Source organism: Ceratotherium simum, chromosome 6, assembly GCF_057802395.1.
Source record: "Ceratotherium simum simum isolate JZ-2026a chromosome 6, ASM5780239v1, whole genome shotgun sequence".
Taxonomy (NCBI): domain Eukaryota; kingdom Metazoa; phylum Chordata; class Mammalia; order Perissodactyla; family Rhinocerotidae; genus Ceratotherium; species Ceratotherium simum.
Genome location: NC_141905.1, coordinates 15653283 through 15666409, shown reverse-complemented (window position 1 = coordinate 15666409; position 13127 = coordinate 15653283). Strand labels below are relative to the sequence as shown.

At 39.7% G+C, this 13127-nt stretch overlaps 1 protein-coding gene across 1 annotated transcript in view; it reads right to left on the bottom strand.

Moving 5' to 3' along the window:
* ERO1B (endoplasmic reticulum oxidoreductase 1 beta) overlaps window positions 1-10165 on the bottom strand; it is a 58126-nt gene extending 47961 nt beyond the window's left edge. The window contains exons 1-2 of the mRNA XM_004432393.3: window positions 9858-10165; window positions 2013-2132 (exon numbers count right to left, since the gene is read on the bottom strand). Coding sequence (XP_004432450.3) covers window positions 2013-2132; window positions 9858-9959 — 222 coding nt within the window. The 5' untranslated portion in view covers window positions 9960-10165. The remainder of the gene's footprint in view (window positions 1-2012; window positions 2133-9857) is intronic.
* Window positions 10166-13127: the final 2962 nt, after the last annotated feature.

Here is a 13127-nt window from a genome sequence, read left to right as displayed (position 1 = left end):
AATATCCTAGAGTTAGAGATAAACGCATTAACTAGATCATTGCATTACCCTCCCTCGGGAGAGGATATGAGTATGTTCTGGTTACATATGGGGTAATTTCATTATGTTGGTTAGAACATTTTTTAAATTGCACGTATAAGAAGGATGAATTGTATGTTGGCTAGCTAAGGACCACATTGTTATTTTTGCCTATCCAACTTTCAACTTTCCTTCTTCTGTAACATCCCCTGATCTCCTTTTGAGAAACAATGACTCCCCTTATATTTATGCAAATAGGACTGTTAACCAAAGTGTCTTTCCCTCTTTCAGTCAATGGGTCACATGACTCTACCTAGACCAATTGACCCTTTCTCCCAGAAATCTGACTCTTGTATAAAGTGTTGCGAAAAATATGGGAAAATGGTGAATTGGATGCAAAATTTTGGTGGTACCATAAAGAGAATGGCCATTAGTTCCTGGTCTAATTTCTATCTTTTCTGACGTATGCTTCTTCAGCTTATCTTTCAATTTTGTGAGCTGCTCCACATCTTTTCTTAATAAAACTTCTGTTCTGTTAGCCAACAAAAGTACCCTACCTAGGATACCTAAACCATTGCTTCTTCATTTGTAAAATGTGGATGATACTGACTTGACAGGATTTCAGGGTAAAGATTAAACAAGATATTCATTCATTTATTCAAATATTTGAGTGCCTACTATTGACCAGGCCTGTGGGGATACAGAAATAGAAGATACAATCCCAAATGGAGGAGTAAAGAGTGAGGGCCATGATATATTGAATGGAGATGTGATCTGGACGTTCTGTGAAGGGATGATCTTTGATAGAAGGAACACTTCCTCCACTGTATATGAAATTGGCAATATTCAACCATTTTGACCTATAAAAGCAACAACTTCATATGGTTACACCTAATAGTAGAAAGGAAGCAGGAGAAAGCAGCTACAAATGCAGATAGATTTGTAGATTTAGGGGTGGGAATTAGAAGAAGCTATTCTCTAACCTGTCTTATCTGTATGTAAAATGCCTAGAATAATAGATACTCAATAGTTTATTTAGGCAAAGATTACTCTTCAAAACAAGTTTATGGAATCTGCATTCCTAAAGGATTTTGTATAGAGGAGAAACATTCACCTTTTTGGGATATTCTTGGTGCTGATGGGAAAAGGGGATGGGCTCTCAAATCTTTAATTTTATACTTTATCTTTCTGCACAACCTAAAACTACCAAAATACTGGATTTTTTTATCCTCAAAAATATTTAAAGGACTAAGATAACCTATACAGAATCATGATTAAAAAAAAATCATGCTCAATTTTTAAAATGAAAATCAAGGAAATTATAAACCCAACTGAATACTGAGAGCAAAAGCAGAGACAAAGCACAACAGCAGCTTTTAAAATACAGTTTTTAAATTTAAAATATTGTTCTTTTCAATATTGACTTATTGCTGTGGCCTTTAAACTATCATTGGTTAGTTTGTAGAGGTCTAGAGTAGACTACTGTTAGATTTCAGAACCAGTTCTGCAGTATTACCACGGATGGTGTTCTACTTGTATCCTCAGGCTGGTTTGCAAGCCCTCTCAGTGAGTAACCCAATGAATGTCTCCTGCTGTGATGCTCTGCACTGCTAACAATGCTAGCACATGACACTGCCATCAGCACAACTCAAAACCTGGCTACGTGTGTCTAGACTGCAGAATCTAAGTTACAAGGGAGGCTGACAAAATAAGTCCCTGGCATTTTCAGCTTCTGTAGAGGGCGGAGTCTCTGCCTCAAAATCAAAACTAAAAGATGAAGAATTCCCCAAACACAGGAAGAGGGTTCAGATTCTTGGTGTTGAAAACCACTAACAGGTTTTCACTACAATACTTAACACATTCCAATGATAAAAGATATACATAGGGTTCTGAGAAGAGTCAAAACGGGTTTTCAAAAGGGTGATAAAAGTCACATCTGTAGACAGCTATATAAAAATTTTGGTACCAACAGAATCAAAAAATCATAACCATACCTTGTAATAACGGAAATAGTCTCGTTCTTGCAATTTTTTTATTTTGGGGAAGATTTTGAAGGTGTTGAAGTTATCAATGCTCTCAATATCACACAAGCAATCATCTAGGACTCCGATGACCTAGAAAAAAAAAATATATATATATATATAATTTAAAATATGTAAATTACTGATGTTTCAACCTTAACAAATCTGTTTTATATAAAAAGATAATTTATACATTCAAATTAGCTAGTATTTGCTAATTAAGATACAGAACATTAAAGTAGTCACTTACTTTTTTACCATGATCAATTAAATAAAAATCAATAGAAGGATTAGATATACCCATTCTGAAGAACTAAACATTCTTGTTTAGTGGTCAAAAAGAAAGATATTGAATGCTCCTCCCTTTGCCTAAACATATATAAAATCCAAGTAGTCATTGGAATGGTAAAGAAATTTTTTCTAAGACTAACCTGGAAGTCACAGACTGTAATAATATTGCTGTTGTAACCCTATCTTTCTTTTAGACTGCCATTTATGGAACACTTACGTGACAGGCATGGTGCTAAGAGCATTACATATGTTATCTCATTAATTCTTTAAATATCCTATAAAATAGGTATTATTATCCGCATTTTACATATAAGGAAACTAAGGCTTAGCAAGGTTAAAATAATTTTTCCAAAGTAGGAATGCGACTTAGTCCCACATCTATCACACTTTAAAATACATGCTCTTATCTACTACTCAAAGTATACATTAATCTAAGAAGAGAAACTGATATTTACAAAGTGAGTGCTGACTCCAAAAATTCCATAAAACATTCTTCAGCTAAATTTTAAAATGGGATTCACTGACATGCACATCTCAGATGAATCTTCAGGAAGTAATGCTGAGTGAAAAAAATCAATCCCAAAAGGTTATATATTGTGTGATTTCATTTATATAACATTTCTGAAATGACAAAATTTTAGAAATGGAGAACAAACAGATTATCGGTTGCCCGGGCTTAGGGAGTGGAGTAGGGGATGGGAGCTGGAGTAAGGGAGTAGAGTGGGAAAAGAGGTAGGTGTGGTTATAAAAGAGCAATAGGAAAGATCCTTGTGGTGATGAAATTATTCAGTATCTTGACTGTGGTGGTAGATACACGAACCTACACCTGTGATAAAAGAACAAATACACACATACACAAATGAGACAAGTAAAACAGGAAATCTAAATAAGATCAGTAGATTGTACCAATGTCAATGTCTTGGTTATAATATTACACTGTATGTTTACAAAACGTCACCATTGGAGAAAACTGGATAAAAGGTACATGGCGTTTCTCTGTATTATTTCTTACAACTGCATGGAACCTACAATTATCTCAATGAAAATTAAAATTTAAAAACAAAAATGGGACTCAGCCTATTAAAGGTTATTCATGTGATCCATAGAAGGAATATGTGCAGAGTGATCAGAAAACGGAAATCGGTCTTTTCCCAGTGGTTTCTTTCTCATGCTGTCTTCCGAGGAGTGTAAATGTGTCACCAAACTCCCCTACAACATACAGACTTAGAGCTATATTACCTTGAGATAAAGAACAAGGGATCATTATCAAGAATTTTGGCTCTGGAATTCCATATGCTTTGCTATCCTGCTTACTAAGATCCTGTCACTAGCTCTACTGAATTTCATTCTACTGCTCTAGCTTACTACTTATGAAACTTCAAATTCTAGCCCCCTAAATAATAGGGAAAAAAAAATACAAACCAAAAAACTGTCTAGGTTTTACAAATATTTTATCCAGTGATTACTCTTTCTTATGAATTTTTCTTAAATTGTTGACTTATAGTTAGTAAAGCACCCTATTTTATTTTTTAAAAATATTTTAATTGTGATAGGGGCTGGGGTAAGATATACAAAACTACCATGTACATACTTCTAAGTCTTAAAGACTACTACTACGACAAAAACCAGTGTATCACCAAACTTTTAAAAAACAGACATGGAATACTGCCGGTATCTTTTAAGTCCCTCATTAATTACATCCATCTTCCTCCCTTTGGAGATAAAAAATTTTATTTTATTTATTTAATTAATTTATATATATATATCTATAGATAGATAGATAGATTTGTGAGGAAGATCAGCCCTGTGCTAACATCTGCCAATCCTCCTCTTTTTTTGTGAGGAAGACTGGCCCTGGGCTAACATCCGTGCCCATCTTCCTCTACTTTATGTGGGGCGCCGGCACAGCATGGCTTGCCACGAAGCGGTGCGTTGGTGCCCGCCTGGGATCTGAACTGGCGAACCCCGGGCCGCCGCAGCAGAGCACGCACTTAACCACTTGCACCACCAGGGCGGCCCCCCAAAATTTTATTTTTGTTAATTTCTTTACTTTTCTTTGTAATTTCATCACATATGATGTATCCCTAAACAATATACTGAGAGGGTTGGTTTTTTTGTTTTTGAACTTTAATATCAATGGAATCTAATGTGTGAATTCTTCTATGATGTGCTTCTTTTGCTAACATTTTGGCATCTATCCAAGATGATAAGTTTTATAGTAGCTCATTTTCCCTGCTGTGTTACATTATATGAAAATATCACCACTTCTTTGTTCTATTGTGATCAATATGGTAGGCAGAATAATGGCCCCCTAAATATGTTCATGTCCTAATTCCTGAAACCTGTGAATATGTTATTTTACATGGCAAAAGGGATTTTGCAGATGTGATTTAGTCAAGGATCTTGCAATGGTAAGATTATACCAGATTATTCTCGTGGACTCAATACAAAGCTCCTTATAAAAAGGAGACAGGAATGTCAGAGTCAGAGAAAGACTGGAAGATGCTACATTACTGGCTTTGAAGATAGAGGAAGAGGCTACTAGCCAAGGAACACAACAGCCTCTAGAAGCTTGGAAAAGGCAAGGATCGATTCTCCCCTAGAGCCTCCAGAAGGAAGCAGTCTATTGATACCTTGATTTTAACCCTGTAAGGCCCATTTTCAGACTTCTTGTCTATAGAACTATAAGATAATAAATTTGTGTTGTTTTAAGCCACTAAGTTTGTGGTAATTTGTTACAGCAGCAACAGGAAACTAATACAATCCATATTTAGGTTGTTTCCTATACAAAGAACAATGCTATACAAACATTTTTGGACGTTATCTCCCAATATATACATGTAAGAGTTTCTCCAGATAATATGCTTAGGAGTGGAATTACTGTAAGTACTTGTCCAGTTTTACAAGGGAATGGCAGGCTTATTTCCAAAACAGTGGTGCCAATTTACAATCCTACCAATAGTGGATAGAAGTTACTGTTAAGTCATATCCTCACCAATATTTGATATTAATCTGTAATTTAATTTTTGCCAATCTAATAAGCATGAAAGGGTATCTGATTTTTTTTAATGCAATAATGCGGTACAAGGTTATGTTTTATAAGGCATTTGTATTTCTTCCTGTGTGAAATGTCTGTTCATGTCTTTTGTTCATGTTTCTATTAGGTTCTTTTTCATACTGACATGCAGGAATCAATACTGCTCTTTCCCTATTCTATTACATTCTTCTGGAACTCCAATCAGACATATTATACCTTCTTATTCTATTCTCCATATCTCTTAAGCTCTCTTTAATATTTACTATCCCATTATCTCTCTGGGCTTCATTCTGAATAATTAACTTGCATTTATTTTCCATTCATTTATTCATTCATTCAACATATTTATTGAAGGCCTAACATAAGCCTTGCACTGGTCTAAATGCTGGGAAAATAGAATTAGAAGAAAGAAAAGCAACACAGACAAAAATCTCTGCCCTCCAAGAGCTTACATTCTTATAAGAGGAGAGAAAAAAAAAAATGAATAAGCAAAGTATAGAGTCTGTCAGGTAGTAATAAAGTGATACGGAGACATGGAGACAGCTATTGCAAAATTGGGTCTGCTACTATTAAAAAAGGATAGTTATAGAAGGTCTCACTGAAATTTTGGCAAAACTTCGAGGGAAAGGAACAAGCCATACTTTTTTGCAAGGAAGGGTGAAGTGGAGTGGGGGCCAGTGAGTGATGAGTTGTGAAAAAATGCTGCTGATAGGTAAAGCTAAAGTTTAAAAACTAACTATTGGCTTTAGCAACAAGGAAGACATTAATGACCTTGACAAGACCAGTTTTGGAGGAGTGGTAGGGGCAAAAGTCTGACAAATGGGCTGAAGCAAGGGCCAGAGTAGGAGGACTAAAGATAACTCTTTTGAGAAGTTTTTCTATAGAGGGGAACAGAAAAATGGAGCCGAGCCGGAGGAGGGGTGGGTCAAGAGAGAACTTTAAAATAGCAGAATTAACAGTATGTTTTATGATGACAGTAACAGTCTATTAGAGAAGGAAAAATTAATGATCCAGGAGACAAAGGGAAGATTTGCTCAACCATGTCCTTAAAACAGAAAGAAGGCATGGGACCTAATATACAAGTGGAGGGACTGGCCTTTGATAAGAGTACAAACAGTTCATCTATGTTAATTGACAGGGAGTCAAAACATGTGGGTACCAAGACCAGCAGGTGGATAGATGTGGATTGCTCTGATTACTTCAGTTTTGTTAGTGAAGTATGAAGCTAAGAGCGAGGATGGAAAAAGAGGTGTTGGAGGATTAAGTAGAAAGAAAAAGACATAAAATGGTTGTCTAATTCAATAATCATTTCTTCTGCTGAGTATAATCAGCTATCTAATCTACCCATTGAGTTTTTAATTTTCTTTCTAGAACTTCTATTTCATTATGTTTTAATCTTTTTGGTCATTCTTTAAGCAAGTTTCTGTCTCTTTTATAATTTAAACACATTAAACATAGTGATTTTAAATTATTGTATGATATTTTCAGACTCTAAAGTCATTACAGGTCTACTTCTGTAGTCTATATTTCTAATACCTCATTCATGATGCCTTGTATGTTTTGTGATTTTTTGACTGTTAGTGGGTTATTCTTCTTGGCACTTTATCTTCAAGAATTCTTTAGGGCTGGGTTGAAAACAAATTCCTCCAGAGGGGATGGATATTTGCTTTTACCAGTAAACTGGGGCATACCAACCTGGAACTGCTATAAATTCAGTTTTCCACCTGCAGCTTTTCCCAGCACAGATGGCATGAATATAGCCTGCAAACCTATACAAGAGCTGTTCATGGTTACAAATTCTCAAGGGAGCTTTCTCCCCTCTCCCTTAGCAAGTTTCTTTGCTTTCCCCTTACTCGTAGTGGGATTCATTTCTCATTTACCCTGATATTGAGGATGTAGCTCTTCGGAGTCCAAGCTTTATGGTGGGACCTCCTTTTAGTTTCCTCTCTTTGGGCAGACACACGCTTCATTTCTTGTCCATTCCACCCCACGCAGCTGTTAAAGCAGAAGCTCAAGGTCTTCCAGTTTGGGAAAAATCCTCGCTAAGAGACTGAACCACACTGTTTGAGTCCCAAGGTCCTGGCTTTCCATTTTTTTCGGGGGGTGGGGGGCGCTCTGTGTATTCCTTGATTTCATGCCACCTCGGAAATGCATTTAGAAAGATTTTAAAATATATCCTACTGAAATTACTTCTTTACAGGAAGATTAACTTGTTATATCGCTTGTATGCACTGTCTTTAGTTCATAGTGCTTTGCCATATTACAATGCACATTTGCATTTCATTTATAAGAAAACTGGGTATGAGATATATAAATGCCTATCATTTTATGTGCTCAAAAATAATTTTATGCTTTTATTGCAAGGAGATGTATTCAAAATATTCATCTCCTTAAATAATTTCTTGTGAATAGAGGTATTTTTCAAAACTCTAATTCTTCCCTCAATGCTTTACTGTTTTTCTTCCAATTTAGTATATGGAAGAGAAGTGGAAGAACTGGCTAAGTTCCACTTTTTTATTTTCCTGGGTCTCCCTCTGCTTTATTTCTATACAAAGAAGAAAGCACACTGAGATGTCCCCTAGAGACCAGAAAGGAGCCCACTAGGCTCTGTTTAATCTTGTTCACTTACTTAAATGTGCGATATTAGTCATCTAAGCGCTTTGAACTTCAATTATCTCAATAGCCCCACTTCTGAAAGATGTATCAAATAGAATGAGATAATGTATATTTAAACATGTTACAGATTAAAGTACTATCTAAAATAAAATCAAACACTATATTAGAAAGTACCACTGGAAATGTATTCACTTTTGAGGATTGTTTGGCTCAATGCTACTTTGACTATGCACAAATCTTTAACTGTTGAACTACATATATTCATTTGAACACAATGAAATTAAAACTACATATATTTATTTGGATATAATAAAATTTAAAGTACGTATGCAATTATAAAACTTTAATACACATAATTAGTGGTAGGTGAAGAAATCTAAAATGAAGCTTCTAGATTGGTGACAAAGTACACAATTAGTGTCTGCTATATAAAAAGAAAAAGAGAAAAATTTCCTTTTAGAAAAATATCTAAATTAATTTCCACTCAAAAATACCCAACAAGTAACTAGAAAATAATTCTGCCAAAAACAATATGGGAAATTTATTATTCATAAGTCTGGTAGATAGACCCAGACTTCCACTATTTCAGTGTTTTCCAAGTGGGGTTAAAAGATAGTTCAAAGAATAAATACATTACAGCTACTTGCAAGGCTTGTTTAAAACGCTGATTCCTGGATCACATCCAGATCCACTAAATCAGAACATCTGGCAGTAGGGCCAGAGAATCTGCATTTTTAACACGCTCCCCAATACCAAAACCAAAAGTTTGCCCCTCTTATTTTTATCATTCATTTTTAAAATATTCAAACATGGACACAAATAAAATATTCAGACATTCTGGGATTCAGGACACCATAACGCCATGAAAAAGTGTCTGAATAAAGTCAGAAAAACATGTTTACACGCTTACACTCAGCTACCTTCCATTTTTCTTAGCAATCAGCATTTAATTGCTTCAAATGACATCTCCCCTCATTATCAGGCCACCTGAGACACCTTTTTTTTCTCCCAGCTCTTAGCAGTTTTGCCACTTTGCAGCAGGTGCAGACAAGGCACGGCAGCCCCTGGCAGCAGTCTATTCAAATTCTACTATATAAACAAGAAGTAAACACCTTTCTGAAGGCAAAAGGCTCTGGACCACTTAACCCTCCCATTTCCAGCATATTGAGAACACTTCTGAATCATATGCTTCACAAAGACAACCCTCAAACCCTAATTTACTCTCCAGCCATGACCTCACTACTGAGAGAGCCACAAAGCCAGACACAGACCCCCATGCTCCTACTTGGGCTCACGTGGTGATGCGACTTTGCAGACAGGGGTAAAAGCTGGGTAAACATACAGCAGTCCTGAGCAAGGGAAGATGCTTGAGCAAGGGTAAAAGCCGAGGGACTCTCAAGGCCAGAAGTTCAAGGAAGTTAAGTCTTGTCCTCCTCCCAATCAGTCCGCTTTTGAGGGGCCCCAGGGTCTGTCACCTCTCCTCCGTACCCCACCCCCAACCCCGCCACAACCCTTGAAGGGGCGGGCTTCACCGTTTCTCTGCGTGCTCTCTTCGCAAAGCAGCCGCGGATGCTTTCATTCCCGTCCCATCTCCCGCCACACTCCCAGCCGCTTAAATAATAAGAAAAATACAAACGAAAACACCTCGGGGACCGTCACTATCTTCCTCTTTTTACTGCCATTACCCAATGAGTGTTGCCACCCCCGCACACCGCAAGCGGTTCGCAGACGTTTCCTGGACTTGACTGTCAGGTTTTCAGCCCCCAGTCCTTTCCGCTCGCCACCACCCACCTCAGGGGCCGGCCCCGGCCCTCCCCGCGCCACAGCCGCGGCCCGTTCGGCGGGGGTCCCCGCCCGTCATCACTCGCGCTTACCTGGGCCTCGACGACGCTCGGGAGGAAGCTCAGGGTAACCAGCAGCTGCACTGCGGCCGCCGCCCCCTGCCCTGCGGCGGCCCGCCGGACCCCCCGGCTCATGCTGACCTCTCCCCACACTGCGGCCGGCCGCTCCCCTGGGGGCCGGAGAACGGCGGGCGGCCCGGGAGACGACCCAACGGGACGGCTCCCGGCGGCTGCGAGACTCCAGGGTCAGAGGTCTGCACGACCCTCGGGACGCCGCGTACGCTCTCCCCGGCCCCCGGCAGCGGCAAACGAGGCAGGAGCGCCGAGCGCCCCCACTTCATCCCCCCAGGCGGCCCCGCCCCCAGCTTCCCCTTAGTCCCGGCCACGCCCCCTCCGAGCGCGGGGCTTGTGGGAGTTGTGGTCCCGCGCGGCTAAGAGGGCGCCTCCGGCCGGAAGGCGGGGCCCGCGGTCGAGCGAACCCGGGAACTACAACTGCAGAGACCGCTCCGCCTCCCCTCGGGCTCCACGGCGGCCAATGAGGCGGGACCACGCGGGCCTCCAAAACAAGAGGAGGGCGGGGGGGTGGAGCGGTGCGCCCTCCCCTCCCGCCGGCCGCGTTCGCTGCGCCCTGTCCCTAGGCAGTTGCTCCTGGAAACGAGGCTGGGGTGGGGGGCCCTCCCTGTGTCATTGTTCCCTGACACCACACAGCCGCGAGGCTCCAGGATTCGCTCAGCACCTACGGAAATTAGAAACGAACATGCGGGGTCTCCGACTTTCAGTCTGAAGCATATTATCTCATCGACTTTTCTGTAGCCTCACATCTATTGCGGGTGCCTAGATAAGCCACCTGCGACTCTTTTCTTTTATACGCCGCAGACGTGGTTGTCATCCTCTGCCTCTTTCCATTCCCACTCCTATATTGACACATACAAACATAATGCACGCTAAAGAATGGGAACAAACGCAAAAGTTTATAATAAAATATGGGAATGGGGATAAACACACAGAAAAACTTGGAGTGATAGTGACTGGGTTCAGCCCCACTTGTAAAACACTCTAGTTTATGTGGCCTTGGACACTTAACCTCTGTGGACCTCAGTTTGTCCATCTATAAAGTAAACACAGTAATACCCCCTTCAAACATTGTTGTGACTACATATATACAAGTTTATATACATAAAGGGCCTAGTATGGTGCCTCACACAAAGAAGTGTTCCATAAATAATAGCTGCTATTAGTTTTATTCATATCCTTGATTTCTAGAAAACTAGTAATACATCACCTTACATTTATGTAATGTGTATCAGTTTCCCATCGCTTCTAAAACAAGTTACCACAAATTTCTTTGCTTAACACAAAACAAATTTATTATCTGTAGTTCTGGAGGTCAGAAATCCAAGTTGGATCAGCGGGGCTGCATTCCTTCTAGAGGCTTTAGGAGGCGATATGCTTCCTTGCCTTTTCCAGGTTCTATAGGCCATAAACTTAATCACATCTGCAAAGTCCTTTTTGCCATATAAGGTAACATACAGGTTCTGGGGATTAGGGTATGCACATCTCTTTGGGGGTGGGGGGCAAAGGGGCATTAATGAGTCTGTACATAGTGCTTTATACCTTTTGGAGCATGTTCATATTTTGTGGAGTTTAGTGCAAAATGAAAATGCAAGGTCCTGGTTCAAAAAATATTAAGAATTTCAAGACAGTGACAATAGAGCATCAAACCAAGTGGAGAGCTTCTCTAAGCACAGAGCCCTGTGTGACTGCCCAGAAGCCAGCCCTGTCAGTCTTTTTCCTCTTCAGCAGCTCTTTCTCTTCTGCCTCCAAACACGTGCAGCTCTTCCCTAGCTTGAAAATAAACAGAATTTTTGCTTGATTCTTCCAACTACTTTCCCATCTCTCCTCTTCTTGGCCAAACCTCTCTTTTCTATCCTCCCATTCCCTTCTTTCCCTCATATAAATGTGCCCTGTCCTCATCATTCTACTAAAGCTTTTCCCTTATCAAATCCAGTGGACTTTTCTCAAGATTCCTTGTCTCAGCACTGCATTAGATGTTATTGGTAACTCATACTTCCCGGGATTACGTTATAAAAAAAATCCTGGTAATTTTTGATTGTTGTTTAAAAAAGAGTGGATTATAAATTTTCTTATTATAAAATCTCAGGTCCTTGAATGCACCTTTAATCTCAGGTCCTCTAGTGTTTGTGATATCGTGCAGAATCCATGGCCTGTAGTTAGAGCCCTTCTAGATTTGTCATTGAAGAACAATTTGAGTGCTCACTTGATGGAAAGAGGAAAGCGGGCACAGAACTCCAATGCAATCAGATGGCTTTTGTCCTCTTGGTTATCTAATCCAGAAAGTAACAGCAACAATACCCCCTATTTGTTTTTAGCTCAGAAGCCCAACATGCAACTTCTGGGGATGAGTGGGGTTTTTTCTTCGTGAATGAAATTGGAATTTGCAGGTGTTTGTGATGAGATACGGTGTACCCAAATTTATTCAGAGTGATGTCGGTTGGGATCTGTTTTACTGTTCATTGTTATGAGTGTTAAGAAAGGGTTGTTCCTTTGTGAACAGACTGCTCTTCTCTTTGTTCTCTCACTCTGGCCTCTTTATTCACTTTTACCTTCCGTAAAATCAACTATGCTGAAACCAGCACTGTGAGATGTATGGATGGTGTCACCCCTGCTTCCTGCAGAGTTCCACAGTGACGTGCCATTTGAATCTTTCCATCCCTAACACTATGGTTGGAAGTTGTAGCAGAGAAAGGAAAGTGCACACACTAATCCCCTTTGGTTGCAAGCCACAAAAATGGGCTCTAGGTAAATTTTTTTTTTAATAGCAAATGAAAAAAATGTGGATTAGTTGACAGTACCAGGAAGGCTTCACCACTCATGCCTCTGGAAAGATAAGTCCATCAGGACAGCATTGAAGGACTGCAAGGAGAGTCTTTTCCAGGGCACTGCCATTGGACTGATCAATTCCAATCACTTTTAGTTCTTTGTCCCTCCTATCAAAATTCAAATTCCTTGTAAAGTTTAGCTTGCAGGGAGGGAGCAAGCTTCTTGATTGACAACCCCACAAGGCTACACAGAATGAGCAAGAGATAATTACCCAGTGAGTGTATGAATAGTGAGTGCTACTACTTTCAATTATTAATAGAAGGGGAAATGATGCTAAACAGACAAAAGCAACAGATGTCCCCGTCAGGAAGTCATGTTTTTATTTGGATCCTCCATTTGCACTTACTTTTTTTTTTCTTCAGCTGGTATTTACACATTCATTAAATCATCACAGATGTCCTG